The sequence below is a fragment of the Heterodontus francisci genome, chromosome 3, assembly GCF_036365525.1.
Source record: "Heterodontus francisci isolate sHetFra1 chromosome 3, sHetFra1.hap1, whole genome shotgun sequence".
NCBI classification, from domain to species: domain Eukaryota; kingdom Metazoa; phylum Chordata; class Chondrichthyes; order Heterodontiformes; family Heterodontidae; genus Heterodontus; species Heterodontus francisci.
Window position 1 is genome coordinate 29028660 of NC_090373.1, and position 27181 is coordinate 29055840.

At 45.9% G+C, this 27181-nt stretch overlaps 1 protein-coding gene across 1 annotated transcript in view; it reads left to right on the plus strand.

Moving 5' to 3' along the window:
* The first annotated feature begins 3219 nt into the window (after positions 1 to 3219).
* Positions 3220 to 27181, plus strand: part of rbm34 (RNA binding motif protein 34) — a 32594-nt gene continuing 8632 nt past the window's right edge. The window contains exons 1-4 of the mRNA XM_068020487.1: positions 3220 to 3381; positions 3635 to 3768; positions 12567 to 12792; positions 24552 to 24611. Of these exons, the coding sequence (XP_067876588.1) occupies positions 3226 to 3381; positions 3635 to 3768; positions 12567 to 12792; positions 24552 to 24611 (576 nt within the window). The 5' untranslated portion in view covers positions 3220 to 3225. The remainder of the gene's footprint in view (positions 3382 to 3634; positions 3769 to 12566; positions 12793 to 24551; positions 24612 to 27181) is intronic.

Genomic DNA, 27181 nt, shown 5'->3' on the forward strand with positions numbered 1-27181 from the left:
GAGAGAGAGAACAGGGATCGAGAGAGAGCGAGAGAGAGAGAACAGTGATCGAGAGAGAGAGAGAGAGAGACGGGAGAGAGAGAGAGACGGGATCGAGAGAGAGAGAGAGAGACGGGATCGAGAGAGAGAGAGAGAGAGAGACGGGATCGAGAGAGAGAGAGAGAGAGAGAGACGGGATCGAGAGAGAGAGAGAGAGAGACGGGATCGAGAGAGAGAGAGAGAGAGACGGGATCGAGAGAGAGAGAGACGGGATCGAGAGAGAGAGAGACGGGATCGAGAGAGAGAGAGACGGGATCGAGAGAGAGAGAGAGACGGGATCGAGAGAGAGAGAGACCCGGGATCGAGAGAGAGAGAGAGCGAGAGAGAGAACCGGGATCGAGAGAGAGAGAGAGACGGGATCGAGAGAGAGAGAGAGACGGGATCGAGAGAGAGAGAGAGAGAGACGGGATCGAGAGAGAGAGAGAGAGACGGGATCGAGAGAGAGAGAGAGAGACGGGATCGAGAGAGAGAGAGAGAGACGGGATCGAGAGAGAGAGAGAGAGACGGGATCGAGAGAGAGAGAGAGAGACGGGATCGAGAGAGAGAGAGAGAGACGGGATCGAGAGAGAGAGAGAGAGACGGGATCGAGAGAGAGAGAGAGAGACGGGATCGAGAGAGAGAGAGAGAGACGGGATCGAGAGAGAGAGAGAGAGACGGGATCGAGAGAGAGAGAGAGAGACGGGATCGAGAGAGAGAGAGAGAGACGGGATCGAGAGAGAGAGAGAGAGACGGGATCGAGAGAGAGAGAGAGAGACGGGATCGAGAGAGAGAGAGAGAGACGGGATCGAGAGAGAGAGAGAGACGGGATCGAGAGAGAGAGAGAGAGACGGGATCGAGAGAGAGAGAGAGAGACGGGATCGAGAGAGAGAGAGAGAGACGGGATCGAGAGAGAGAGAGAGAGAGACGGGATCGAGAGAGAGAGAGAGAGACGGGATCGAGAGAGAGAGAGAGAGACGGGATCGAGAGAGAGAGAGAGAGACGGGATCGAGAGAGAGAGAGACGGGATCGAGAGAGAGAGAGACGGGATCGAGAGAGAGAGAGACGGGATCGAGAGAGAGAGAGACGGGATCGAGAGAGAGAGAGAACCGGGATCGAGAGAGAGAGAGAGCGAGAGAGAGAACCGGGATCGAGAGAGAGAGACGGGATCGAGAGAGAGAGAGAGCGAGAGAGAGAACCGGGATCGAGAGAGAGCGAGAGAGAGAGACGGGATCGAGAGAGAGCGAGAGAGAGAGACGGGATCGAGAGAGAGAGAGACGGGATCGAGAGAGAGAGAGACGGGATCGAGAGAGAGAGAGACGGGATCGAGAGAGAGAGAGACGGGATCGAGAGAGAGAGAGAGCGAGAGAGAGAACAGGGATCGAGAGAGAGAGAGAACCGGGATCGAGAGCGAGAGAGAGAACAGGGATCGAGAGAGAGAACAGGGATCGAGAGAGCGAGAGAGAGAACAGGGATCGAGAGAGAGAGAGAGAGAACACCGGGATAGAGAGAGAGAGAGAACCGGAATAGACAGACGGATAGAGAGAGAGAACCGGGATAGAGAAAGAGAACCGAGAGAGAGAGAGAAAGCGAGAGAACTGGGATCGACAGAGAGAGAGCGAGCGAGAGAACTGGGATCGACAGAGAGAGTGTGAGTGTGAGTGAGAGAGAGAACTGGGATAGACAGAGTGTGTGAGTGAGAGAGAGAGCACAAGGATATAGAGAGAGAGAGAGAGAGAGAACCGAGATAGATATATAGATATATAGATATATAGATATATAGATAGAGAGAGAGAGAGAGAGAATCAGGATAGACAGACAGAGAGGGAGAGGGAATGGTTAGATGGAGAGAGAGAGAATTGGGATAGACAGAGAGGAAGAGCGAGAGTGTGTGGGTCGGGATTGACAGAGACACAGAGAGAGAGCCGGGATCGAGAGAGAGAGAGAGAGAGAGAGAGAGAGGGTTGGAGCCGGGATCGACACAGAGAGCGAGAGCCAGGATCGACTCAGAGGGAGGGAGAGCTGGGATCGATAGAGAGAGGGAGAACCGGGATAGATGGATAGAGAGAGAGAGAGAGCAGGGTTAGATACAGAGTGAGCAGGGATAGATAGAGCGTGGTAGAGCCGGGATCGAAAGAGAGAGAGAGGGAGCCGGGATTGACACAGAGAGAGAGCCAGGATAGACTCAGAGAGGGAGGGAGAGCCGGGATTGACGGACAGAGAGAGAGAGAGAGAGAGCAGGGATAGACAAAGGGAGGAAGAGCGAGGGAGTTCTGGGATAGACAGAGAGAGAGAGGGAGCTGGGATAGACACAGAGAGAGGGAGAGACAGGATAGACAGAGAGGGAGGGAGAGAGGGAGAGAGAAAGAGAGAGGGAGTTCTGGGATAGACAGAGGGAGAGAGAGAGAGAGCAGGGATAGACACAGAGAGGGAGAGCTAGGATAGACAGAGAGGGAGGAAGAGAGAGGGAGTTCTGGGATAGACACAGAGAGAGGGAGAGACAGGATAGACAGACAGAGAGGGAGGGAGAGAGAGAGGGAGTTCTGGGATAGACAGAGAGAGAGAGCTGGGATAGACACAGAGAGGGCAAGACAGGATAGACAGACAGAGGGAGGGAGAGAGCGAGAGAAAGAAAGAGAGAGGGAGTTCTGGGATAGACAGAGAGGGAGGGAGAGAACGAAAGAGAGAGGGAGTTCTGGGATAGACAGACAGAGAGAGAGCTGGGATAGACAGGGTGGAAGAGAGCCAGGAGAGACAGAGGGAGAGAACTGGGATAAACAGAGACAGAGCCGGGATAGACAGAGAGTGAGAGAGTCAGTCTGCGAGTGTGCGTGTGTGGACAGAGAGCGACCATTGGCGTCTTACCCAGACGACAGACATTTAATCTAATTGGCAAACGGACCGGAGTGGAGAAGCAGATTTCTTTATGCAGAGTTGTTATGATCTGGAATGTGCTACCTGAAAGGACGGTGGAAGCAGGTGGAATTGTAACTGGCAAAAGCAAATTGGATAAATACTCGAAAAGGAAAAAATTGTTGGGCTCTGAGGGAAGAGCTGGGGGAGTCGGATTAATTGTATAGTCCTTTCGAAGAGCTGGCATAGTTACAATGGGCCGAATGGCTGAACTGTATGGTTCTGTAATGTTATTTAAATGTCTGTGTCACAGGTTTACCTGCTTTTTGTTCTCTCTCCCATTTCTACAGTACTGGAATGAATGGAGAAACAGGGAGCTATGTGGTGGGCCAGGTCGCCAACAGTCTGTTCCAGAAACAGACAGGACAGTGCAAAACAACTCCATTGCTGACACTCTTCACCACCCCACCCTCTGCTGCTCAGCCAGTCTTCACTCCCGTGCCAGAGATCCAGGTCAGTACCAAACCTCAGAGATATGTAACGTTAACATTTTGCCCCAGTTTAAAACCCGCTGGTCCAAATTCAGTCTGTCACCCACATCTTGTCCTTCCATGCAAACTCTTTATTGCTTACTGGCCAAAACCCAGATCAGCATTAAAAGCACACCCCTAGTGTACGGTACTTTCTGCTCTTACAATTCCGTTGTATTCTTTCAATCGTAACTTGGTATCCAAAACTGCGTTGTTATAGGTTTGTTACCCCTCAGGTTAGCTGCAAGAAGAGGAAGCTTCCGGAGGATGAGTCTGATGTCACAAATAAGGCCAAGCAACAGAAGCCGGAGAAAAGGAAGGCCATCCGGGAGAAGCAGCTCATAGCAGCCGAGAGGAAACTGGTCCAACGGTGAGTGTCATGTGGCAGGAAGGAGGATTACCCAGATCAGCTATTTAATTTTACCAGCACAGCAACAACTTGTGTTTCTGGAGCTCCTTTAATGTAATAACATGTCCCAAGACATTTCACAGGCATTCTAAAGCAGTCCCAGTCACATAAGATATGAGGGCAGGTGACCAAAATCTCTGAGCATTCTTCCTTTTCAGATAACAATCCAATTCTCTATTGAATGCCACAATTGAACCTGCCTCCACCACATTCCCAGGTGGTGCATTCCAGATCCTGACCACTCGCTGCTTAAATAAGTTTTCCCTCATGTCACCATTGCTTCTTTTGCCAATCATCACTTTAAATCGATGCCCTCTGGTTCTGGATCCTTCGGCCAGTGGGAACAGTTTCTCCTTATCTACCCTGTCCAGACCCCTCATGATTTTGAATACCTCTATCTAATCTCCGCTCAACCTTCTCTTCAAAGAAAGCAGTCCCAACTTCTCCAATCTATGCATGTAACTGAAGTTCCTCATCCCTGGAGCCATTCTTGTGAGCCTTTTCTGCACTCTTTCCAGTGCCTTCACATCTTTCCTAAAGTGTGGCATCCAGAATTGGACACTGTACTCCAGTTGAGGCCGAACCAGTGTTCCATACATGTTGTACACTGTGCTCTTATTAATGAAGCCTAGGATGCTGTATGCTCTATTAACTACTCTCTCAACTTGTCCTGCTACCTTCAATGATTTATGCACATATATACAAAGGTCCATCTGCTTCTGCACCCTCTTCAGAATTTCACCCTTTATTTTATATTGTCTCTCTGCCTTCTTCCTACCAAAATACATCACTTCACACCTCTCTGCATTAAATTTCATCTGCTGCTTGTCTGCCCATTCCACCAACCTGTCTATGTCCTTTTGAAGTTCTACACTAACCTCCTCATTGTTCACAATGTTTCCGAGTTTTGCATCATCCGCAAATTTTGAAGTTGTGCCCTGTATGCCAAGCTTTAGGTCATTAATATATACCAGAAACAGCAAGGATCCTAACACCGACCCTTGAGAACTCCTTCCTCCAGTCTGAAAATCCATTAATCGCTACTCCCTGTTTCCTTTCACTCGGCCAATTTCATGTCCATGTTGATACTGTTCCTTTTATTCTATGAGCTATATCTTTGCTCACAAGTCTGTTGTGTGGCACTTTATCAGATGTTTTTTGGAAGTCTAATGTACACCACACCAACAGCATTGCCTTGTTCAACCTTCTCTGTTACCTCATCAAAAATCTTGAAGTTCGTCAAACACCATTTGCCCTTCACAAATCTATGCTGGCTTTCCCTAATTAACCCGCATTTGCCCAAGTAACTATAAATTTTGTCCTGAATTATCGTTTCTATAAGCTTCCCCACCCCTGAGGTTAAACTGACTGGATGCAAAACATTTGCAATTCTCCAGTCCTCTGGCAGCACCCCTGAATCGAAGGAAGATTGGAAAATTATGGCCAGTGCCTCTGCAATTTCCACTCTCACTTCCCTCAATATCCTAGGATGCATTGCATCTGGTCCTGGTGTCTTATCAACTTTAAGTACAGCTAGCCTATCCAATACCACCTCCTTATCAATTTTGAACCCTTCAAGTGTCTGAATTACCTCCTCTTTCACTATGACCCGTGCAGCAGCTTCCTTGTTAAAAACAGATGCAAGGTATTCATTTAATATCTCTGCCATGTCTCCTGCCTCCATGTGTAAATCCTATTTTTGGTCCCTATTCGATGCCACTGCTCCTTTCACCACCTTTTTACTATTTATATGCCCATAGAGGCCTTTCGGACTCTCTTTTATATTAGCTGCAAGTCTCTCTTCATACTCTCTCTGATTCTCTTATTTGCTTTTTCACTTCCCCTCTGAACCTTCTGCTGTTACGACTGAGGTGGGAGAAGTGCACTGTTTTCTAGTTCCACTTCTCCACAGGTCACAACATATATTTAAAAAATTTCCCTGTGACCGATACAGTCAATCATAGACTATTTTTATCCCAGAATAAAATGCACCAACCGGTTTCTTGAATAAACAACAAAATTATCAGTTTATTATATAACAAGTCTTAACCAGTAGCGAAGCAAATCATTAACACACAGATTCAAATATGAAAGTTCCCTTTTTACCTAGCCCCTCACACACACACACACACACTCCGGTTAACTGAAAAAAGAGATTTACTCTTTAGAGCTCTATTACCAAAAAAAAGGCAAAAAAGAATACTTTGGCCAAATACTTACTAATTAGTGAAGAAAAAAGAAAAGATATGGAAAGATGTCAGTTGTCCTTTTTTATCCGGTCTGGCATCCCAAATACGCACAGAGGGCTTTTCACTGGGATCTTCCTAGAACAGTTCTTTTCGGGTGACGATGATCAGTTTGGGCAGGCTTTCCAGGAAAAATGCATCAACAGGTATTTCAGGCAGGCCTTGCAGGAGAAATGCAGCAACAGTTTCAGTCTATTTTTTACACTCTTCTCAGGGCTTCTTAAAGAGATGGAAAAAAACTGGCAGAGTTTTCAAAGAGCTGGAATAGGCCGAGTTGGGGTTTGTTCTCGGCAGGTTGATTCTTTAACTCCTTTTTAAAACACTGTCCATACCCCAACTGCCTGAAAACAATCCAAAGCAAAACCAAAAACATCTCCAGAGTCAAGCCTCCTGACTCCTATAAATCTTGACCTGTCACTTCTCTGTAAACATCATCCCCAAGTCAAAAAAGCCCCCTGCTGGATATTTATCTGAAAACAGATGCCTTCCAGGAACTTGTTTACAAGCCAAGTCCAACAGACCTTCTGATGATTTTTTAAAAAAAATACCAAATCCAGCATCTGTGGAATCTTTTTTCAGTTTTAAGACACAAATCCTCAAAATTTAACAAAACAAAATGGAAGCACTGGTAACACAATATTCTGCCTAGTTCTTAGTTGCATTATCTACCTGATGTCTATTATAAGCACACATTTTTTTCTTCACCTTAATTTCGATCTCTTTTGTCATCCAGGGAGCTCTGGATTTATTTGTTCTCGCTTTCCCCTTCGTGGGAATATACCTTGACTGCCCGAACTATCTCTTCTTTAAAGGCAGCCCATTGTTCAGGTACCGTTTTGCCTGCCATCCTTTGATTCCAATTTATCTGGGTCAGATCCATTCTTACCCATTGATTTTGGGGCTTTTCCCCCAGTTCACTATTCTTACTCTAGACTGTTACTTGTCCTTTTCCATAGCCAACCTTAACCTTCTGATACAATGATCACTGTCTCCTAAATGTTTCCCTGCTGACAATTGATGCACTTGGCCCACCTCATTCCCAAGAACCAGGTCCAGCAGTGCCTCCTTTTTCATTGGACTGGAACCATACGGCATTAGAAAATTCTTCTGAACACGCTGTACTTAGTCATCACTGCCTTTTACACTACTATCCCAGTCTATATTCATGATAAAGTTGCCCATTGTAATTACTCTAATTCTTGCACCTCTCTAATTTCCTTGCAAATTTGTTTCTCTACAGTTTTCCCACTAGTTGGTGGCCTATAGACTACGTGAGCAATGTAATTGCACCTTTTTTGTTCCTCAGCTCCAGCCAGATAGATTCTGTCCTTGACCCCTCTGGGATATTCCCTCTCTCCAGCACTGCAATGTTCTCCTTAATCAAAACTGCCACCCCTCCCCCTTTCTTATCTTTCATGAACATCTTGTATCCAGGAATGTTCAGCACCCAGCCCTGTCCTTCTCTGATCCAGGTCTCCATTATTGCCACAACATCATATTTCCACATGCCTATTTGTGCCTGCAGCTCATTAATCTTATTTACCACACTCTGCGCATTCACATACATGCACAGTAAACCTAATTTAGACTTTATTACTTTCCCTCAATCTGACCCCACCTAATACTATTTACTACTCTAGTGCAATATGTCCTTCCCAACTCACTGTGCACCTTGGTGTTCCTCTCTTGTATGATCTCCTGGTTCCCACACCCCTGCCAAGTTAGTTTGAATCCTCCCTAATAGCACTAGATATATCTATCACTAACAAAGTATAAGCACATAAGGAGATATTGGGTCAGCTTGGTCAAAGAGGTAGTTTTTAAGGAGTGTGTTAATGCAGGAAAGCGAGGCAGAGAGGTTGAGGGAGAGAATTCCAGAGCTTAGAGCCTTGGCAACTGAAGGCACAGCGACCAATGGTGGAGTGATTAAAATCAACATTGCTTCGAATTTCAACCGTTCTCTCACCTTGACATGGTCCATCTCCGACACTTCCCTTCCCTTCCTCAAGTTCTCTGTCTCCATCACTGGGGATAGGCTGTCTACTAATATCCATTATAAGCCCACCGACACAGCTACCTTGAGTACACTTCTTCACACCCTGCCTCCTGTAAGGACTCCATTCCATTCTCCCAGTTTCTCCGTCTCTGATGCATCTGTTCGGATGACGTAACCTTCCACAACAGCGCTTCTGATATGTCTTCCTTTTCCCTCAACCGAGGATTCCCCCCCCCCTCCACTGTGATTAACAGGGCCCTCAACTGTGTCCAACCCATTTCTCGCACTTCTGCCCTCACCCCTTCCCCTCCCTCCCAGAACCATGACAGGGTTCCTCTTGTCCTCACTTTCCACCCCAGCAGCCTCAATATTCAAAGGATCATCCTCCGTCATTTCTGCCATGTCCAGCGTGATGCCACTACCAAACGGATGTTCCTCTCCTCTCCCCTGTCAGCGTTCCGAAGGGATCGTTCCCTCCGCGACACCCTGGTCCACTCCTCCATTACCCCCACCACCTCGTCCCCTTCCCACGGCCCCTTCCCATGCAATCGCAGGAGGTTTAATACCTGCCCATTTACCTTCTCTCTCCTCACTATCCCAGGCCCCAAACACTCCTTTCAGGTGAGGCAGCGATTTACTTGTACTTCTTTCAATTTAGTATTCTGTATTCGCTGCTCACAATATGGTCTCCTCTACATTGGGGAGACCAAATGCAGATTGGGTGACCGCTTTGTGGAACGCCTCCGCTCAGTCCAAAAGCATGACACCGAGCTTCCGGTTCCTGGCCATTTCAACACATATCCCTGCCCTCATGCCCATGTCTCTGTCCTGGGATTGCTGCAGTGTTCCAATGAACACCAATGCAAGCTCAAGGAACAGCACCTCATTTACCGATTAGGCACACTGCAGCCTGTCGGGCTGAACATTGAGTTCAGTAAGTTCAGAGCCTGACAGGGCCCCCCTTTTTATTTTTTATCTTTTGTTATTTTTTCTTTATTTTATTTTTTTCTACTGTGCCTACCCACTTTTTTTCATGTTTGTACTTTGGGCGAGGGCTGTTCATTTTTCTGTCAATCAACACCCTCTCTGTACTAATGCTTTGTCTTTCACCATACCATTAACATACTGTTTGCCTTTGCTCCATGACCTTCTGGTCAGTTATTCTCTGTGACCTTGTCCTATCAATACCTCTTTTGTTATCTCTTGCCCCACCCCTGCTTTACTTGCGTAAAACCTATTACATTTCTAATATTTGCCAGTTCTGATGAAGGGTCACTGACCTGAAACGTTAACTCTGCTTCGCCCTCCACAGATGCTGCCAGACCTGCTGAGTATTTCTAGCATTTCTTGTTTTTATTTCTACTTTTGCTAAATTTGTTTACTTTTTCTACTCTGTTCCTTTTTACATACATGTTGAAGCTTTTACAATCTGTTTTTATATTTTTAGCTGGTTTGCTCTCATTCTATTTTCTCCTTCATCGACTTTTTTTTGGTCAATCTTTGCTCATATCTAAAATTCTCCCATCAGGCTACTACTCTTGGCAATATTATAAGCCTCTTCTTTTAATCTAATACTATCCTTAACCTCTTTAGTTAGCCACGGATGGATCTCTTTTCCCGCCTCATTGAGAACTATTAAATATTTCTTTAAATGCTCAACATTGCTCATCTATCATTTTTAATCTAATTTCCCAACTCACCCCTCATACTTATGTAATTTACTTTAAGTTCAATAATTTAGCTTTGGACTTATGCATGTTACTCTCAATCTCAATGCAAAATTCTATCACATCATATCATCGCTCTTTCTCAGATGATCCCTTACTATGAGATTTAATCCTGTCTCATTACACACAAGATCTGAAATAGACTTTCCCTTGGTTCCACAGTGTGTTCTAAGAAACTTTCTTGAGTGCATTCTGTGAACTTATCCTCCAAACTAACTTTGCTGATTTTATTTGTCCAGTCTATATGATGATTGAAGTCCCCCATGATAATTGCATTGCCTTTGTTACAGACTTCTCACTTCTTGATTAATACTCTGTCCAACAGTACAGCTACCGTTAATCGGCCTAGAAGCTATTCCCACCAGCATTTTCTGATCTTTATGTCTTATCCCCACCCATACTGATTCTAATTCTTGCTCTTCCAAGCCAAGACCCTTCCTCACGACTGTCTTTGTCATTCTTTATTATCACGGCGACCCCCGTGAACCACCTGTCCATTTCAAAAAAGTCAAGTAGCCTTGAATATTTTGTTCTCAATCATTTATCTCTATTTGTGCCATTAACTCGTCCATCTTGTCAGTAATGCTTCATGCATTCAAATAAAGAATTTTAATTTTAACTTCTAACCATTTATCCCTGATGTGACCTTGTTCACTAATGCACTATTACCATTAAGCCTTTTGTCCCTTCCTGTCTCACACTCTGCTTATCTTTGCCCAAAACGCTGCACTGCTCTGTGGCCTTAACCTTTCTCTTTAGATTTATAAATTTCCCCTCACTTGAACCTTTCCCCATCCCTTCTTTAGTTTTAAGCCCTACCTACAGCCCTGGTTATACAATTTCAGGGTCAAATGTGACACCAAGGTTGTGAACAGTCTGGTTCAGCCTCAGACTGCTGCCAGGGAGAAGGATGGAGTCGCTAGCTAGGGAGTGGAGTTTGAAGCAGGGACTAAGTGCAATTGCTTCATTCTTCCCAATATTTAATTGGAGGAAATTTCTGCTCATCCAGTACTGGATGTTGGATAAGCAGTCTGGCAATTTAGAGACAGTGGAGGGGTTGAGAAAAGGGGTCATGAGGTAGAACTGGGTGTCATCCGCATTCATGTGAAAAGTAATGCTGTGTATTCAGATGATGTCACTGAGGGGCAGCATGTAGATGAGAAATACGAGGGGATCAAGGATTAATCCTTGGAGGACACCAGAGGTAATGGTGCAGGAGCAAGAACAGAAGCCATTGCAAATGATGCCCTGGCTATGTTTAGACAGATGAGAATGGAACCAGGTGAGAGCAGTCGCACCCAGCTGGACGACAGTGGAGAGGCAATAGGGGAGGATGGTGTGGTCAACCATGTCAAAGGGTATGGACAGGTCGAAAGGATGAGGAGGAAAAGTTTATCTTTGTCACAGTCACATAGGATGTCATTTGTGACTTTGATAAGAGCCGTTTCGGTACTGTGGCAGGGGCAGAAACCTGATTGGAGGGATTCAAACGTGGAGCTCCGGGAAAGGTAGGCACAGGTTTGGAAGGCTCTCTTAGAATGTGCTCAGTCCTTGTCTCCATATTATAAAAAGGATATCGAGGCACTGGTGAAAGTGCAAAAAAGATTCCCAAAAATGATACCAGAGCTGAGAGGCCAAGGGAACCTCAATCCCGATGAGCTTGTAAGAGAGGGGTGTGGAATCTCATGAAGTTTTTCAATATCTTGTAAGATTTTTGAGTGGGTAAATTGCTTTCACTGCTGGTGAATTGGCAATAAAGGAAGAAAAAGAGCAGGTGAGTAAAGGGAGGCATTGGAAGTAATGTTTTCACGCAGGGGATGGGGTGCGGCAGGTTTATTAGAATGAGGAGTGCTTTACCACAAGGGACTGTTGAGGCAGAAAATGTGCATCGCTTTAAAGGGAATTGGATAAACATGGAAAGGAAGATTACAGCAGGATTGGCAGAAAGGGCAGTGAAATGGGATTAGAGTAGACCAGTCCAATTGAAATTTAGCTAGACTAAATGGGCTCCTGCCCTGTGACTTTTGTGTATTTAACAGATTTTTGCATCCTTTTATCACAGTTAATCAGTTCAGCAGCTACACTATTAAAGAGAATGTATTGATGTGTTCCTGCTCCCACCCATTTTAAAATGCCTTGGTAATATGTTTCTATTACACGCAAGCCAGACTGCACATGGGTGTCATCTTCAGGTGAAGCGTGGTATGGGGGCGGGTCTCTCTAACACAGGCTGGGCAGCTGGGAGATGTGAGGCTGAGTTGCTGCAGCCTCACCACTGGCTGGAGGAGGTTAATTACACATCAACATAGTCAAACCACAGTATGTGTGCAGCAAAGGTAAACTAGAATGGTAGCAGGAAAGCGATTTATCCTTTTGTGGAAAAGGGTCAGGATTATGGGGAGCGGGGATTGGAGGTGTGGGGGGCGGGGTCAGGATTGTTGTGGGGGGGGATTGGAGGTGTTGGGGTGATCAGAATTGTGGAGAGGTGGGGGGGGTTCAAGATTATGGGGAGGGGGTTTGGAGGTGTCCGGATTGTGGGAGGGGGTTGGAGGTATGGGGGGGTCAGACTTGTTTGTGGGGGGGGGATTGGAGGTGTTGGGGTGATCAGAATTGTGGAGAGGGGGTTTGGAGGTGTCAGGATTGTGGGAGGAGGTTGGTGGTGTTGGGAGGAAGGGGTTGGAGGTATGGGGGGGGGCGGTCAGGATTATGGGGAGGGGGGGGAGTTGGAGTTCTGATCCACAGTAAGGTCTGGATTAACTCTGACATGCCGTCTCGTTGTGTCGCTTACAGGGAGAAGGCCTTGAGAGCAGCAGACGAGGAGGGTGAAAGAGAACGACACAGGAAACCGAAACGGAAAACGAAAGGGGTGGAAGGCAAATTACCTGATGCTCCAGAGCTGCCGACAGAAAATGCAGCTGAACCTGCTAAGAAAAGCGCAGCCAGCCCTGCACTAGAGAGGATAAAGAACAGGAGGACTCTGTTTGTCGGGAACCTGCCGTCAGAGTGCAGTAAGCAGGTGGGAGATGGCTGCTTTGCTGCGACCCCAGACATGAGCGTTTGTAGACCTGTTGCCTGATTTATGGTGCGTTAAGGGTGGGTGGACTAAAGAACTGTAGGACATCGCTAATTTACTATCTCAGCATCTCCTATATCCCTAGTCAGTTACACTTAATGATCCTGACAGTGCAACAGTTTATCTCTTATACAGCACCTTTAATATAGTAAAACATCCCAAGGCCCTTCACGTACAAATTGGGAGCAGGAGTAGGCCACTTGGCCTCTCGAGCCTGCTCCACCATTCAGTTAGATCATGGCTGGTCTGATTGTAACCTTGAATCCACATTCCTACCTTCCCCGATAACCTTTCACCCCCTTCTCAAGGGCAATTAGGGATTGGCAATAAATGCTGTCCTAGACAGCGACGCCCACATCCTATGAACGAATTTTTTAAAAACCTTCCACTCCTTTGCTGATCAAGTATCTATCTATCTCTGCCTTAAAAATAGTTAACGACTCTGCTTCCACCGCCTTTTGAGGAAGAGAATTCCAAAGACTCACGATCGTCTGAAATCATTTCTCCTCATCTCTGTCTTAAATGAGCAATCCCTTATTTTTAAACAGTGATCCCTAGTTCTAGTTTCTCCTGCAAGAGGAACCATCCTTTCCACATCCACCCTGTCAAGACCCCTCAGGATCTTATATGTTTCAATCAAGTGGCCTTTTACTCCCCTAAACTCCAGTGGATACAAGCCTAGCCTGTCCAACCTTTCCTCATAAGACAACTCGTCCATTCCAGGTATTAGTCTAGTAAACCTTCACAGCAGCGTCCTTAGACAAAATGAGCTGCTGAAGGAGATATTAGGACAGGTGACCAAAAGCTTGGTCAAAGAGGTAGGTTTTAAGGAGCATCTTTAAGGAGAAGAGGGAGACAGAGAGGTTTAGGGAGGGAATTCCAAAGCTTATGGCCTTGGCAGCTGAAGGCGCAGCCACCAGTGCTGGAGCAAGGAGTGTGGGGAATGGATAATACATTGTTTTGATAACTGTAAGGGATCAAATTTGGCAAGATGTGGTAAATCAAAGAGTAGAGACAAGGCAAGAGAGAAAGGTATTAATATGGGAAAAGATAAACAGACTGTGACAGGAAGGGACAGTGAGTACAAGTCTAAGTAAATCAGACAAGGCTAGAAGTTACAAAAATAATAAAAAGACAAAACTAAAGGCTCTGTATCTGAATGCACGTGGCATTTGAAACAAAACAGATGAACTGAGAGCGCAAATAGAAATAAATAATTACGATCTGATAGCCATTACAGAGACATGGCTGCAGGATGACATAGATTGGGACCTGAATATTGAAGGGTACATGGCATTTAGGAAGGACAGGAAGCTAGGAAAAGTGGGAGGGGTGGCTTTGTTAATTAATGATGGAATTAGGGTAGGCGGTGGCGTTTCACTGGACTAGTAACCCAGAGACTCAGGGTATTTCTCAGGGGACATGGGTTCGAATCCCACCACAGCAGAAGGTGGAATTTGAATTTAATTAATAAATTTGGAATTAAAAGCTAGTCTAATGATGGCTATGAAACCATTGTCGATTGTTGTAAAAACCCATCTGGTTCACTAATGTCCTTTTAGGGAAGGAAATCTGCGTCCTTACCTGATCTGACCTACATGTGACTCCAGACCCACAGCAATGTGGTTAACTCTTACATGCCCTCTGAAATGGCCTAGCAAGCCACTCAGTTGTACCTAACCGCTACGAAGTCAATAAAAAGGAATGAAACCGGATGGACCGCCCGGCATCGACTTAGGCACTAGAAACGACAACGGCAAACCCAGCCCTATCGACCCTGCAAAGTCCTCCTTACTAACATCTGGGGGCTTGTGCCAATGTTGGGAGAGCTTTCCCACAGACTTGTCAAGCAACAGCCTGACATAGAACATAGAACATAGAAAATACAGCACAGAACAGGCCCTTCGGCCCACGATGTTGTGCCGATCCTTTGTCCTCTGTCAAGGACAATTTAATCTATACCCCATCATTCTCCTTTATCCATATACCTATCTAAAAGCCGTTTGAAAGTCCCTAAAGTTTCTGACTCAACAACTTCCCCAGGCAAGGCATTCCATGCCCCGACCACTCTCTGGGTAAAGAACCTTCCCCTGACATCCCCCTTATATCTCCCACCCTTCACCTTAAATTTATGACCCCTTGTAACGCTTTGCTCCACCCGGGGAAAAAGTTTCTGACTGTCTACCCTATCTATTCCCCTGATCATCTTATAAACCTCTATCATGTCACCCCTCATCCTTCTCCGTTCTAATGAGAAGAGGCCTAGAATGTTCAGCCTTTCCTCGTAAGACTTATTCTCCATTCCAGGCAACATCCTGGTAAATCTCCTCTGCACCCTCTCCAAGGCTTCCACATCCTTCCTAAAATGAGGCGACCAGAACTGCACACAGTACTCCAAATGAGGCCTTACCAAGGTCCTGTACAGCTGCATCATCACCTCACGGCTCTTAAATTCAATCCCTCTGCTAATGAACGCTAACACCCCATATGCCTTCTTCACAGCCCTATCCACTTGAGTTGCAACTTTCAACGATCTATGCACATAGACCCCAAGGTCTCTCTGCTCCTCCACATGCCCAAGAACCCTACCGTTAACCCAGTATTTTGCATTCGTGTTTGTCCTTCCAAAATGGACGACCTCACACTTTTCAGGGTTAAACTCCATCTGCCACTTTTCAGCCCAGCACTGCAACCTATCCAAGTCCCTTTGCAGACGACAATAGCCCTCCTCGGTATCCACAACTCCACCAACCTTTGTATCATCTGCAAATTTACTGACCCACCCTTCGACTTCCTCATCCAAGTCGTTAATAAAAATCACAAACAGGAGAGGACCCAGAACTGATCCCTGTGGCACGCCACTGGTAACTGGGCTCCAGGCTGAGTATTTACCATCTAAGACCACTCTCTGCCTTCTATCAGTTAGCCAATTCTTAATCCAACTGGCCACATTCCCCACTATCCCATGCCTCCTGACTTTCTCCATAAGTCTACCATGGGGGACCTTATCAAATGCCTTACTAAAATCCATGTACACCACATCCACTGGTTTACCCTCATCCACTTGCTTGGTCACCTGCTCAAAGAATTCAATCAGGCTTGTGAGGCAAGACCTACCCCTCACAAAACCGTGCTGACTGTCCCGAATCAAGCAGTGTCTTTCCAGATGCTCAGAAATCCTATCCCTCAGCACCTTTTCCATCAACTTGCCTACCACTGAAGTAAGACTAACTGGCCTGTAATTCCCAGGGTTGTTCCTATTCCCTTTCTTGAACAGGGGCACAACATTTGCCACCCTCCAATCACCTGGTACCACCCCCGTCAACAGAGAAGATGAAAAGATCATTGCCAGCGGCTCTGCAATTTCATCCCTTGCTTCCCATAACATCCTTGGATATACCCCGTCAGGCCCGGGAGACTTGTCTATCTTCAAGTTATTCAAAAACCCCAACACATCTTCCCTCCTAACGAGCACTTCCTCGAGCTTACCAGTCTGTTTCACACCGTCCTCTTCAGTAATACACCCCTTCTCATTCGTAAATACCGAAGAGAAGTACTCATTCAAAACCTCACTTATCTCTTCCGGCTCAACACACAGTCTCCCGCTATTGTCCTTGACCGGACCTACGGTCCCCCTAGTCATCCTCATATTTCTGACATACGCGTAAAAGGCCTTGGGGTTTTCTTTTATCCTACCCGCCAAGCATTTTTCATGCCCTCTCTTAGCTCTCCTAATCCCTTTCTTCAGATCCTTCCTGGCCATCTTGTATCCCTCCAGAGCTATGCCTGTGCCCTTTTTCCTCAACCTTATATACGCATCCTTCTTCTTCCTAACAAGACTCTCAACCTCTCTTGTCAACCACGGTTCCCTCACATGACCATCCCTTCCCTGTCTGACAGGGACATGCTTATCAATGGCCCCTACTATCTGCTCCTTGAAAAAGTTCCACATTTCGACCGTGCCCTTCCCTGCCAGCATATGCTCCCAACTTATGCTCCTCAGTTCCTGCCTGACAGCATCATATCTACCCTTCCCCCAATTGTAAACCTTGCCCTGTTGCACATACCTATCCCTCTCCATTACCACAGTGAATGCTACAGAATTGTGATCACTATCTCCAAAGTGCTCGCCCACCAACAGCTCTATCACTTGCCCTGGTTCATTACCTAGTACCAAATCCAATATTGCCTCCCCTCTGGTCGGGCAGTCTACATACTGAGTCAGAAAAGCTTCCTGGACATACTGCACAAACACTACCCCATCCAAACTATTCGATCTAAAGAGTTGCCAATCAATATTTGGGAAGTTGAAATCCCCCATAATTACTACCCTGTGACTTCTGCTCCTTTCCAAAATCTGTTTCCCAATCTGCTCTTCCACCTCCCTGCTGCTATTGGGGGGCCGATAGAAAACTCCCATCAAGGTGACTGCTCCTTTCCTGTTCCTGACCTCAACCCACAGTGCCTCAGTCGGCAGATCCTCCTCGAAAATTCTTTCAGCAGTTGTTACACTATTTCTAACTAACAATGCCACCCCCCCACCTCTTTTACCACCATTCCTAATCTTATGAAAACATCTATAACCAGGTACCTCCAAGAACCATTCCTCCCCCTCACCTATCCACGTTTCAGTGATGGCCACAACATCGTAGTCCCAAGTGCCCATCCACGCCTTCAATTCACTCACCTTATTCCTGATGCTTCTTGCGTTGAAGTATACGCACTTTAACCCTTCTCCGTGCCCATCTGTCCTCTGCGACAGTGCTACCTTCCCCAATACCTCACTACACTCTTTGTCTTTCTGAGTGGACCCACTGGTCCCTGGACTACAAGTCCGGTTCCCATCCCCCTCCCAAACTAGTTTAAACCCTCCCGAACAGTACTAGCAAACCTCCCTCCCAGGATATTGGTGCCCCTCTGGTTCAGATGCAGCCCGTCCTGTTTGAACAGGTCCCATCTTCCCCAGAATGCAGTCCAATTATCCAAGAACTGGAAGCCCTCCCTCCTACACCATTCCTGCAGCCACGTGTTCAGCTGTGCTCTCTCCCTATTCCTAGCCTCACTATCACGTGGCGCCGGCAACAAACCAGAGATAACAACTCTGTCCGTCCGAGCTTTCAGCTTCCAGCCTAACTCCCTAAACTCACTTCTAACATCTGTGCCACCCTTCCTTCCTACGTCGTTGGTGCCAATGTGCACCACGACCTCTGGCTGCTCCCCCTCCCCTTTAAGGATCCTGAAGACGCGATCACAAACATCACGGACCCTGGCACCAGGGAGGCAACAAACCATCCGTGCGTCTCGCTTGCGCCCACAGAACCGCCTGTCGGTACTCCTCACCATCGAGTCCCCGATGACTAGTGCTCTCCCGTTCTCCCTCCTTCCCTTCTGAGCCACAGTGCAGGACCCCGTGCCAGAGGCCCGTTCACTGCAGCCTGCCCCCGATAGGCCGTCCCCCCCAACAGTATCTAAAACTGTATGGGCCCTGACATAGTCATACTCACGGAATTATACCTTACAGACAATGTCCCAGACACTGCCATCACCATCCCCGGGTATGTCCTGTCCCACCTGCAGGACAGAATTGCCCTGGGAGTCCTCAACATCGACTCCGGACCCCATGAAGTCTCATGGCATCAGGTCAAACATGGGTATGGTAACCTCCTGCTGATTACCACCTACCGGCCTCCCTCAGCTGACGATTCAGTACTCCTCCATGTTGAACACCACTTGGAGGAAGCACTGAAGGTGGCAAGGGCAGAAAATGTACTCTGGGTGGGAGACTTCAATGTCCATCATCAAGAGTGGCTCGGTAGCACCACTACTGACCGAGCTGGCCGAGTCCTAAAGGACATGGCTGCTAGACTGGGTCTGCGGCAGGTGGTGAGGGCACCAACACGAGGGAAAAACATACTCGACCTCGTCCTCACCAATCTGCCTGCCGCAGATGCTTCTGTCCATGACAGTATTGGTAGGAGTGACCACCGCACAGTCCTTGTGGAGACGAAGGCCCGCCTTCACATTGAGGATACCGTCCATCGTGTTGTGTGGCACTATCACCGTGCTAAATGGGATAGATTTTGAACAGATCTAGCAATGCAAAACTGGGCACCCATGAGGCGCTGTGGGCCATCAGCAGCAGCAGAATTGTACTCGTCCACAATCTGTAACCTCATGACCCGGCATATCCCCCACTCTACCATTACCATCAAGCCAGGAGACCAACCCTGGTTCAATGAAGAGTGCAGGAGGGCATGCCAGGAGTAGCACCAGGCATACCTCAAAATGAGGTGTCAACCTGGTGAAGCTACAACCCAGGACTACTTGCATGCCAGACTGTGTAAGCAGCATGCAATAGAGCTAAGCGATCCCATAACCAACGGATCAGATCTAAGCTCTGCAGTCCTGTCACATCCAGCCGTGAATGATGGTGGACAATTAAACAACTAACTGGAGGAGGTGGCTCCACAAATATCCCCATCCTCAATGATGGGGGAGCCCAGCACATCAGTGCGAAAGATAAGGCAGAAGCATTTGCAACAATCTTCAGCCAAAAGTGCCGAGTTGATGATCCATCTCGGCCTTCTCCTGAAGTCCCCAGCATCACAGATGCCAGACTTCAGCCGATTCGATTCACTCCGCGTGATATCAAGAAACGACTGAAGGCACTGGATACTGCAAAAGCTATGGGCCCTGACAATATTCCGGCAATAGTACTGAAGACCTCTGCTCCAGAAGTTGCTGCTTCCCTAGCCAAGCTGTTCCAGTACAGCTACAACACTGGCATCTACCCTACAATGTGGAAAATTGCCCAGGTCTGTCCTGTACACAAAAAGCAGGACAAGTCCAACCGGCCAATTACCGCCCTATCAGCCTACTCTCAATCATCAGTAAAGTGATGGAAGGTGTCATCAACAGTGCCATCAAGCGGCACTTGCTTAGCAATAACCTGCTCAGTGATGCTCTGTTTGGGTTCCGCCAGGGCCACTCAGCTCCTGACCTCATTACAGCCTTGGTTCAAACATGGACAAAAGAGCTGAACTCGTGAGGTGAGAGTGACTGCCCTTGACATCAAGGCAGCATTTGACCGAGTATGGCATCAAGGAGCCCTAGCAAAACTGAGGTCAATGGGAATCGGGGGGGAAAACCCTCCGCTGGCTGGAGTCATACCTAGCACAAAGGAAGATGGTTGTGGTTGTTGGAGGTCAATCATCTGAGCTCCAGGACATCACTGCAGGGGTTCCTCAGGGTAGTGTCCTAGGCCCAACCGTCTTCAGCTGCTTCATCAATGACCTTCCTTCAATCATAAGGTCAGAAGTGGGGATGTTCGCTGATGATTGCACAACGTTCAGCATCATTCGTGACTCTACAGATACTGAAGCAGTCCATGTAGAAATGCAGCAAGACCTGGACAATATCCAGGCTTGGGCTGATAAGTGGCAAGTAACATTCACGCCACACAAGTGCCAGGCAATGACCATCTCCAACAAGAGAGAATCTAACCATCTCCCCTTGACATTCAACGGCATTACCATCGCTGAATCCCGCACTATCAACATCCTAGGGGCTACCATTGACCAGAAACTGAACTGGAGTAGCCATATAAATACCGTGGCTACAAGAGCAGGTCAGAGGCTAGGAATCCTGAGGCAAGTAACTCATCTCCTGACTCCCCAAAGCTTGTCCACCATCTACAAGGCACAAGTCAGGAGTGTGATGGAATACTCTCCACTTGCCTGGATGGATGCAGCTCCAACAACACTCAAGAAGCTCAACACCATCCAGGACAACGCAGCCCGTTTGACTGGCACCCCATCTACAAACATTCACTCCCTCCACCACCGATGCACAGTAGCAGCAGTGTGTACCATCTACAAGATGCACTGCAGCAATGCACCAAGGCTCCTTAGACAGCACCTTCCAAACCCGCGATCTCTACCAACTAGAAGGACAAGGGCAGCAAATACATGGGAACACCACCACCTGCAAGTTCCCCTCCAAGTCACACACCATCCTGACTTGGAACTATATCGCCGTTCCTTCACTGTCGCTGGGTCAAAATCCTGGACTCCCTTCCTAACAGCACTGTGGGTATACCTTCCCCACATGGACTGCAGCAGTTCAAGAAGGCAGCTCACCACCACCTTCTCAAGGGCAATTAGGGATGGGCAATAAATGCTGGCCTGGCCAGTGACACCCACATCCCATGAATGAATAAAAAAAAAAATTAGCACAATAGAGAGGGATGACCTAAGTTCAGGAAAGCAGGATGTAGAAATGGTGTGGGTCAAGATGAGAAATGATAAAGGCCAGAAATCATTTGTGGGAGTGGTGTACAGGCCACCTAACAGTAACCACACGGTAGGACGGGGTATAAAAGAAGAAATAATGGGAGTTTGTCAGAAAGGTATGGCAATAAACGTGGAGGATTTCAATCTATATAAAGACTGGAAAAATCGGATAGACAAAGGTAGCCTGGATGAGTTCAGAGAATGTTTTTGGGATAGTTTCTTAGAACACGTTCTGGAGCCAACCAGAGAGCGGACTATTTTAGACCTGGTATTGTGCAACGAAATAGGATTAATTAATGACCTCATAGTGAAGGCAGCAGCAATCATAATATGATTGAATTTTACATTCAGTTTGAGGGAGAGAAGAGTAGGTCTAAGACTAGCATTTTAAACTTAAATAAGGGCAATTATGAGGGCATGAAAGCAGAGCTAGCAAAAGTGAACTGGCAAATTAGGTTAAGGGATAGGTCATTAGAGATGCAGTGGCAAACATTTAAGGGGATATTTCTGAATACACAGAATAGATACATTTCAATGAGAAAGAAAAATTCCAAGGCGAGGACCCACCATCCGTGGTTAATTAAAACAGTTAAAGATAGTATCATACTTAAAGAAAAAGCATATAATTGTGCAAAGATGGGTGGCAGGTCTGAAGATTGGACAGAATATAAAAAGCAGCAAAAAAATGACAAAGATTAATAAGGAGGGAAAAATTAGAGTACAAGAGAAAGCTAGCTAGAAATATAAAACCAGATAGTAAGAGGTTCTGTAGATATTTTAAAAAAGAAAAGAGTTAACAAAATGAGCGTTGGTCCTATAGAAAGTGAGTCTGGGGAATTAATAATGGAAAATAAGGGAATGGCAGATGAATTGAACAGGAATTTTGTATCAGGCTTCACTATAGAGGATACCAGTAACATCCCAGAAATAGACGTAAATCAGGAAATGGAAGGGAGGGAGGAACTCAAGAAAATTTTAGTCACCAGGGAAGTGGTACTGAGCAAATTTTGGAGTTGTGGGTTGACAAGTCCCCGGGTCCTGATGGACTTCATCCTAAAAGAAGTGACTCGTGAGATAGTTGATGCGTTGGTTTTAATTTTTCAAAATTCCCTAGATTCGGGAAGGTTCCAATAGATTGGAAAATAGCGAATGTAACTCCTTTATTCAAAAAGGGAGAGAAACAGAAAGCAGGAAATGACAGTTAGCTTAGCATCTGTCATAGGGAAAATGCTAGAAGCTATTATTAAAGATGTTATAGAAGGGCATTTGGAAAAATTCAAGGTAATCAGGCAGAGTCAACATGGTTTTGTGAAAGGGAAATCATGTTTAACTGATTTATTGGAGTTCTTTGAAGAAGTAACGTGCTGTGGATAAAGGGGTTGTACTGGACTTAGATTTCCAGGGGCATTTGATAAGGTTATAAAGTTATTGTGGAAAATAAAAGCTCATGGTATAGGGGGTAACATTTTGGCAAGGATAGAAGATTGGTTGGCTAACAGGAAACCGAGAGTAGGCATAAATAAGTCATTTTCTGATTGACAAGGTATAACGAGTGGTGTGCCACAGGGATCAGTGCTGGGGCCTCAACTTTTTATAATTTATATAAATGACTTGGATGCAGGTACTGAAGGTATATGGTTGCTAAATTTGCTGATGACACAAAGATAGGTAGGAAAGTAAGATGTGAAGAGACATGAGGCTACAAAGGGATATAGATAGGTTAAGTGAGCGAGCAAAGATCTGACAAATGGAATATAATGTGGGAAAATGTGAAATTGTCCATTTTGGCAGGAAGAATAAAAAAGAAGCATATTATCTAAATGGTGAGAGATTGCAGAGTTCTAAGATGCAGAGGGATCTGGGTGTCGTTGTGCATGTGTTGCAAAAGGTTAGTATGCAGGTACAGCAAGTAATTAGGAAAGCTAATAGAATGTAATCATTTATTGTGAGGGGAATTGAATACAAAAGTAGGGAGGTTATGCTTCAGTTATAAAGTGCATTGATGAGACCACACCTGGAGTACTGTGTACAGTATAGGTCTCTGTATTTAAGGAGAGATGTAAATGCAATGGAAGCAGTTCAGAGAAGGTTTACTAGACTAATACCAGAATGGACGAGTTGTCTTATGAGGAAAGGTTGGACAGGCTAGGCTTGTATCCACTGGAGTTCAGAAGAGTAAGAGGCGACTTGATTGAAACGTATGAGATTCTGAGGGGTCTTGACAGGGTGGATGTGGAAACGATGTTTCCTCTTGTGGGAGAATCTAGAACTAGGGGTCAGTGCTTAAAAATAAGGGATTGCCCATTTAAGACAGAGATGAGAATTTTTTTTCTTTGAGGGCTTTGAGCGTTTGGAACTCTCCCTCAAAAGGCAGTGGAAGCAGAGACTTTGAATATTTATAAGACAAAAATAGATAGATTCTTGATAAGCAAGGGGGTGGAAGGTTATTGGGGGTAGGTAGAATGTGAAGTCGAGGTTACAATCAGATCAGCCATGATCTTATTGAATGGCGGAGCAGGCTCAAGGGGCCGATTGGCCTGCTCCTAATTCGTATGTCCGTATGTAAGAGTCTTGGCAGGGAAGTTGAAGCTTGTTTTCAATAAGTGGCAGGAGAACTGGCTCCCCCCCACTGGCCACACACTAGAACTGCAGGATCAGAGAGAGGCAGCGAATGACTGCATGTTCCACATCCCACACCCTCCCCCACCACAGGATCAAAAACAAACATTAAAGACAGTATCAGCCCATCTTGTTAACCGTTACATATATAATCTTGCATTACGGAGCAATCGACAGTCATTCCTGCTCACTCATCGCTAACCTTTTAAAGTAACTTTCGGACAATATTTTGGGATACAGTATGTGAGTAATTTGATTGATATGCGGTCGATACTAAATAGGAATAGGTGACTTTGCACCTCTAGTCCCAAAGCTTTTCACCACAAAGGTTTTTTCTCACCACCTGTCTTGGTGTGTTGTAGACTAATTCATCGAGATCGATTGCTGTGATTTCTCAACAACTCCATTATAATCGTATCGTGGTGTCCTGGCCAATATTTATCCCTCAGCCAACATCACTAAAACAGATTAGCTGGTCAAACATTGTTGCAAATTGGTGGCAGCATTTCCTACATTCCAACAGTGGCTACACTTTCAAAAATACTTCACTGGCTAAAAAGCACATTCAGACCTCCTGAGGTCATGACAGGTGCTGTATAAATGCAAGTTTTTATGAATACAGAATGGCAGACTAAATGGACATTAATCTTGTTCTGTCTCACGAATCCGATTTCCTAATTGTAATAACCCACAAAGTTGTGTCAGTATCTGAGAACTATGCCGCTCTGTTCCTGAGCCTATCACTTGGCGAAAGGCCAATGCATAATATATTGTTTGTATCATTTTAAACAGATGATCACAGCGATGTTTAAAGAGTTTGGGCCGATTGAGTCTGTACGATTCCGTTCAATGGTAAGGTTACTGATTTTTTTTTTAACGAAATAAGCCACCGATGATTGCTTGTCGAAATGAAACTGGTTTGAGCTGGTGGACTGTGTGCCACAGTGTGAGGATTTCCGCCTGGAGAGTGCTCAGTGACATGCGATGAGCATTTCTGTGATTTCATAAGGCTGAGGTTTTGATGTTTCTCTGTGCTTCAGCTCCCAAACTGGTGCGACTGCTCCCAGATCAGAGTCGTGCTCAACAGAAACCCAGTCTAATAGGTGGACCCCTGGTTTCTCGGCCAGTGAAAACTGTTTTGTTTACCCGACTATGGATGTTTCTAAAATTGGTGGATTGAGAGAGTGACTAAACTTAAAAAAAAAAGAACTAAACTAAAAAAAATAGAAGCAGCCTGGCTCCAATTTTAAGGTTATGCCCCTTGTTCCGGACGCCACCACCTTTTCAAGGGCAATTAAGGATGGGCAATAAATGCTGACCTAACCAGTGACGCCCACATCCCATGAAGGAATATAAAAAAAAAACACCACCAGAGGAAATAGTTTCTCTCTATCTACCCTATCAAATTGTTTTAATTTTTTAAAACTCCTCAGATCTCCCCATAATCTTCTACACGCAACATAACACGAAACAGGAGCAGGTCATGCGGCCCCTTGAGCCTGCTCTGCCATTTTGTATTATCACGGATGATCTGCCTAATCTCCATTTTCCTGCCCGCTCCTCGTATCCCTTGGCTCCCTGAGAGATCAAAAATCTGTTTATCCCAGCTTTAAATATATTCAATGATGGAGCATTCGCAACCCTCTGGGGTAGAGAATTCCAAAGATTCACAACCCTCTGAGTGAAGAAATTTCTCCTCATCTCAGTCCTAAACAATCGGCCCATTATCCTGAGACTGTGCTCCCCATGTTCTAGATTCCCCAGCCAAAGGAATCAACCTGTCAAGCCCCTTCAGAATCTTAAATGTTTCAATGAGATCAGCACTCAGTCTTCTAAACTCTCCAGAGAATATAGACCCAATTTATTCAGCCTGTCATCATAGGACAACCCTCTCATCCCAGGGACCAATCTAGTGAACCTTCGCTGTACTGCCTTCAATGCAAGTATATCCTTACTCCGATATAGAGACCAAAACTGCACACAGCTCGCTAGGTGTGGTCTCACCAAAGCCTGTACAAGTGTAGCAAGACTTCCTTATTCTTACACTCCAATCTCCTTGAAATAAAGACCAACATGCCATTTGCTTTCCTATTTGCTTGCTGTACCTGCATGCTAACTTTGTGTTCCTTGTATGAGTATACCCAAACCCCTCTGAACATCAACATTTACAAGTTTCATGCCTTTTTAAAAAATATTCTGCTTTTCTATTCTTACTACCAAAGTGAATAACCTCACACATCTCCACATGAACTCAATCTGCCACTTTGTTGCCCACTCACTTAACCTGTCTATATCTCTTTACAGCCTCCTTGTGTCCTCACATCTTACATTTCCACCTAATTTTTTGCCGTCGGCAAACTTGGATGCATTGCTCTCGGTCTCTTTGTCTAAATCGTTGAGATAGATTGTAAATAGCCGAGGCGGTAGCACTGATCCTTGTAACACTCCGTTAGTTACAGCCTGTCAACTTGAAAATATCCCGTTTATCCTGACTCTCTGCTTCCTGTCTGTTAACCAATCCTCCATCCATGCTAATATCCCCTAACTCCATGAGCCCTTATCTTGCCTATTCACCTTTTGTGCGACACCTTAACAAATGCCTTTTAGAAATCCAAGTATACTACATTTACTGGCTTCCCTATATCTAACCTACTAGTTACATCCTCAAAAAACTAATATATTTGTCAAACATGATTTCCTTTCATAAAACGGTGTTGACTCTGTCTGATAAGGGAATACAAGTCTAGACTATACAGTCTGTCCTCATAATTTAACCTTTTTAGCCCTGGTATCATTCCAGTGAATCTGTGCTGCCCAGAACTGAGAACGCAGTGCTCCAATTGGGGTCTCACCAAGGCTTTGTGTAACTTCCTCCCCTTTTGTAAGCCAGCACCCATGAGGAGGTCGGCTACCTTTTCTGCCCCGGACCGGATGGGCAGCTATAGAACATAGAACAGTACAGTACAGTACAGGCCCTTCGGCCCACGATGTTGTGCCGAACCTTTAACCTACTCTAAGATCAAACTACCGACATACCCTTCATTCTACTATCATCCATGTACCTATCCAAGAGTCGCTTAAATGTCCCTAATGTATCTGCTTCTACTACCACCGCTGGCAGTGCATTCCACGCACCCACCACTCTCTGTGTAAAGAACCTACCTCTGACATCTCCCCGAAACCTTCCTCCAATCACCTTAAAATTATGCCCCGTGGTGATAGCCCTTTCCGCCCTGGAAAAAAGTCTCTGGCTATCCACTCTATCTATGCCTCTCATCATCTTGTACCCCTCTATCAAGTCACCTCTCATCCTTCTTCGTTCCAATGAGAAAAGCCCTAGCACCCTCAACCTTTCTTCGTAAGACATGCCCTCCAGTCCAGGCAGCATCCTGGTAAATCTCCTCTGCATCCTCTCTAAAGCT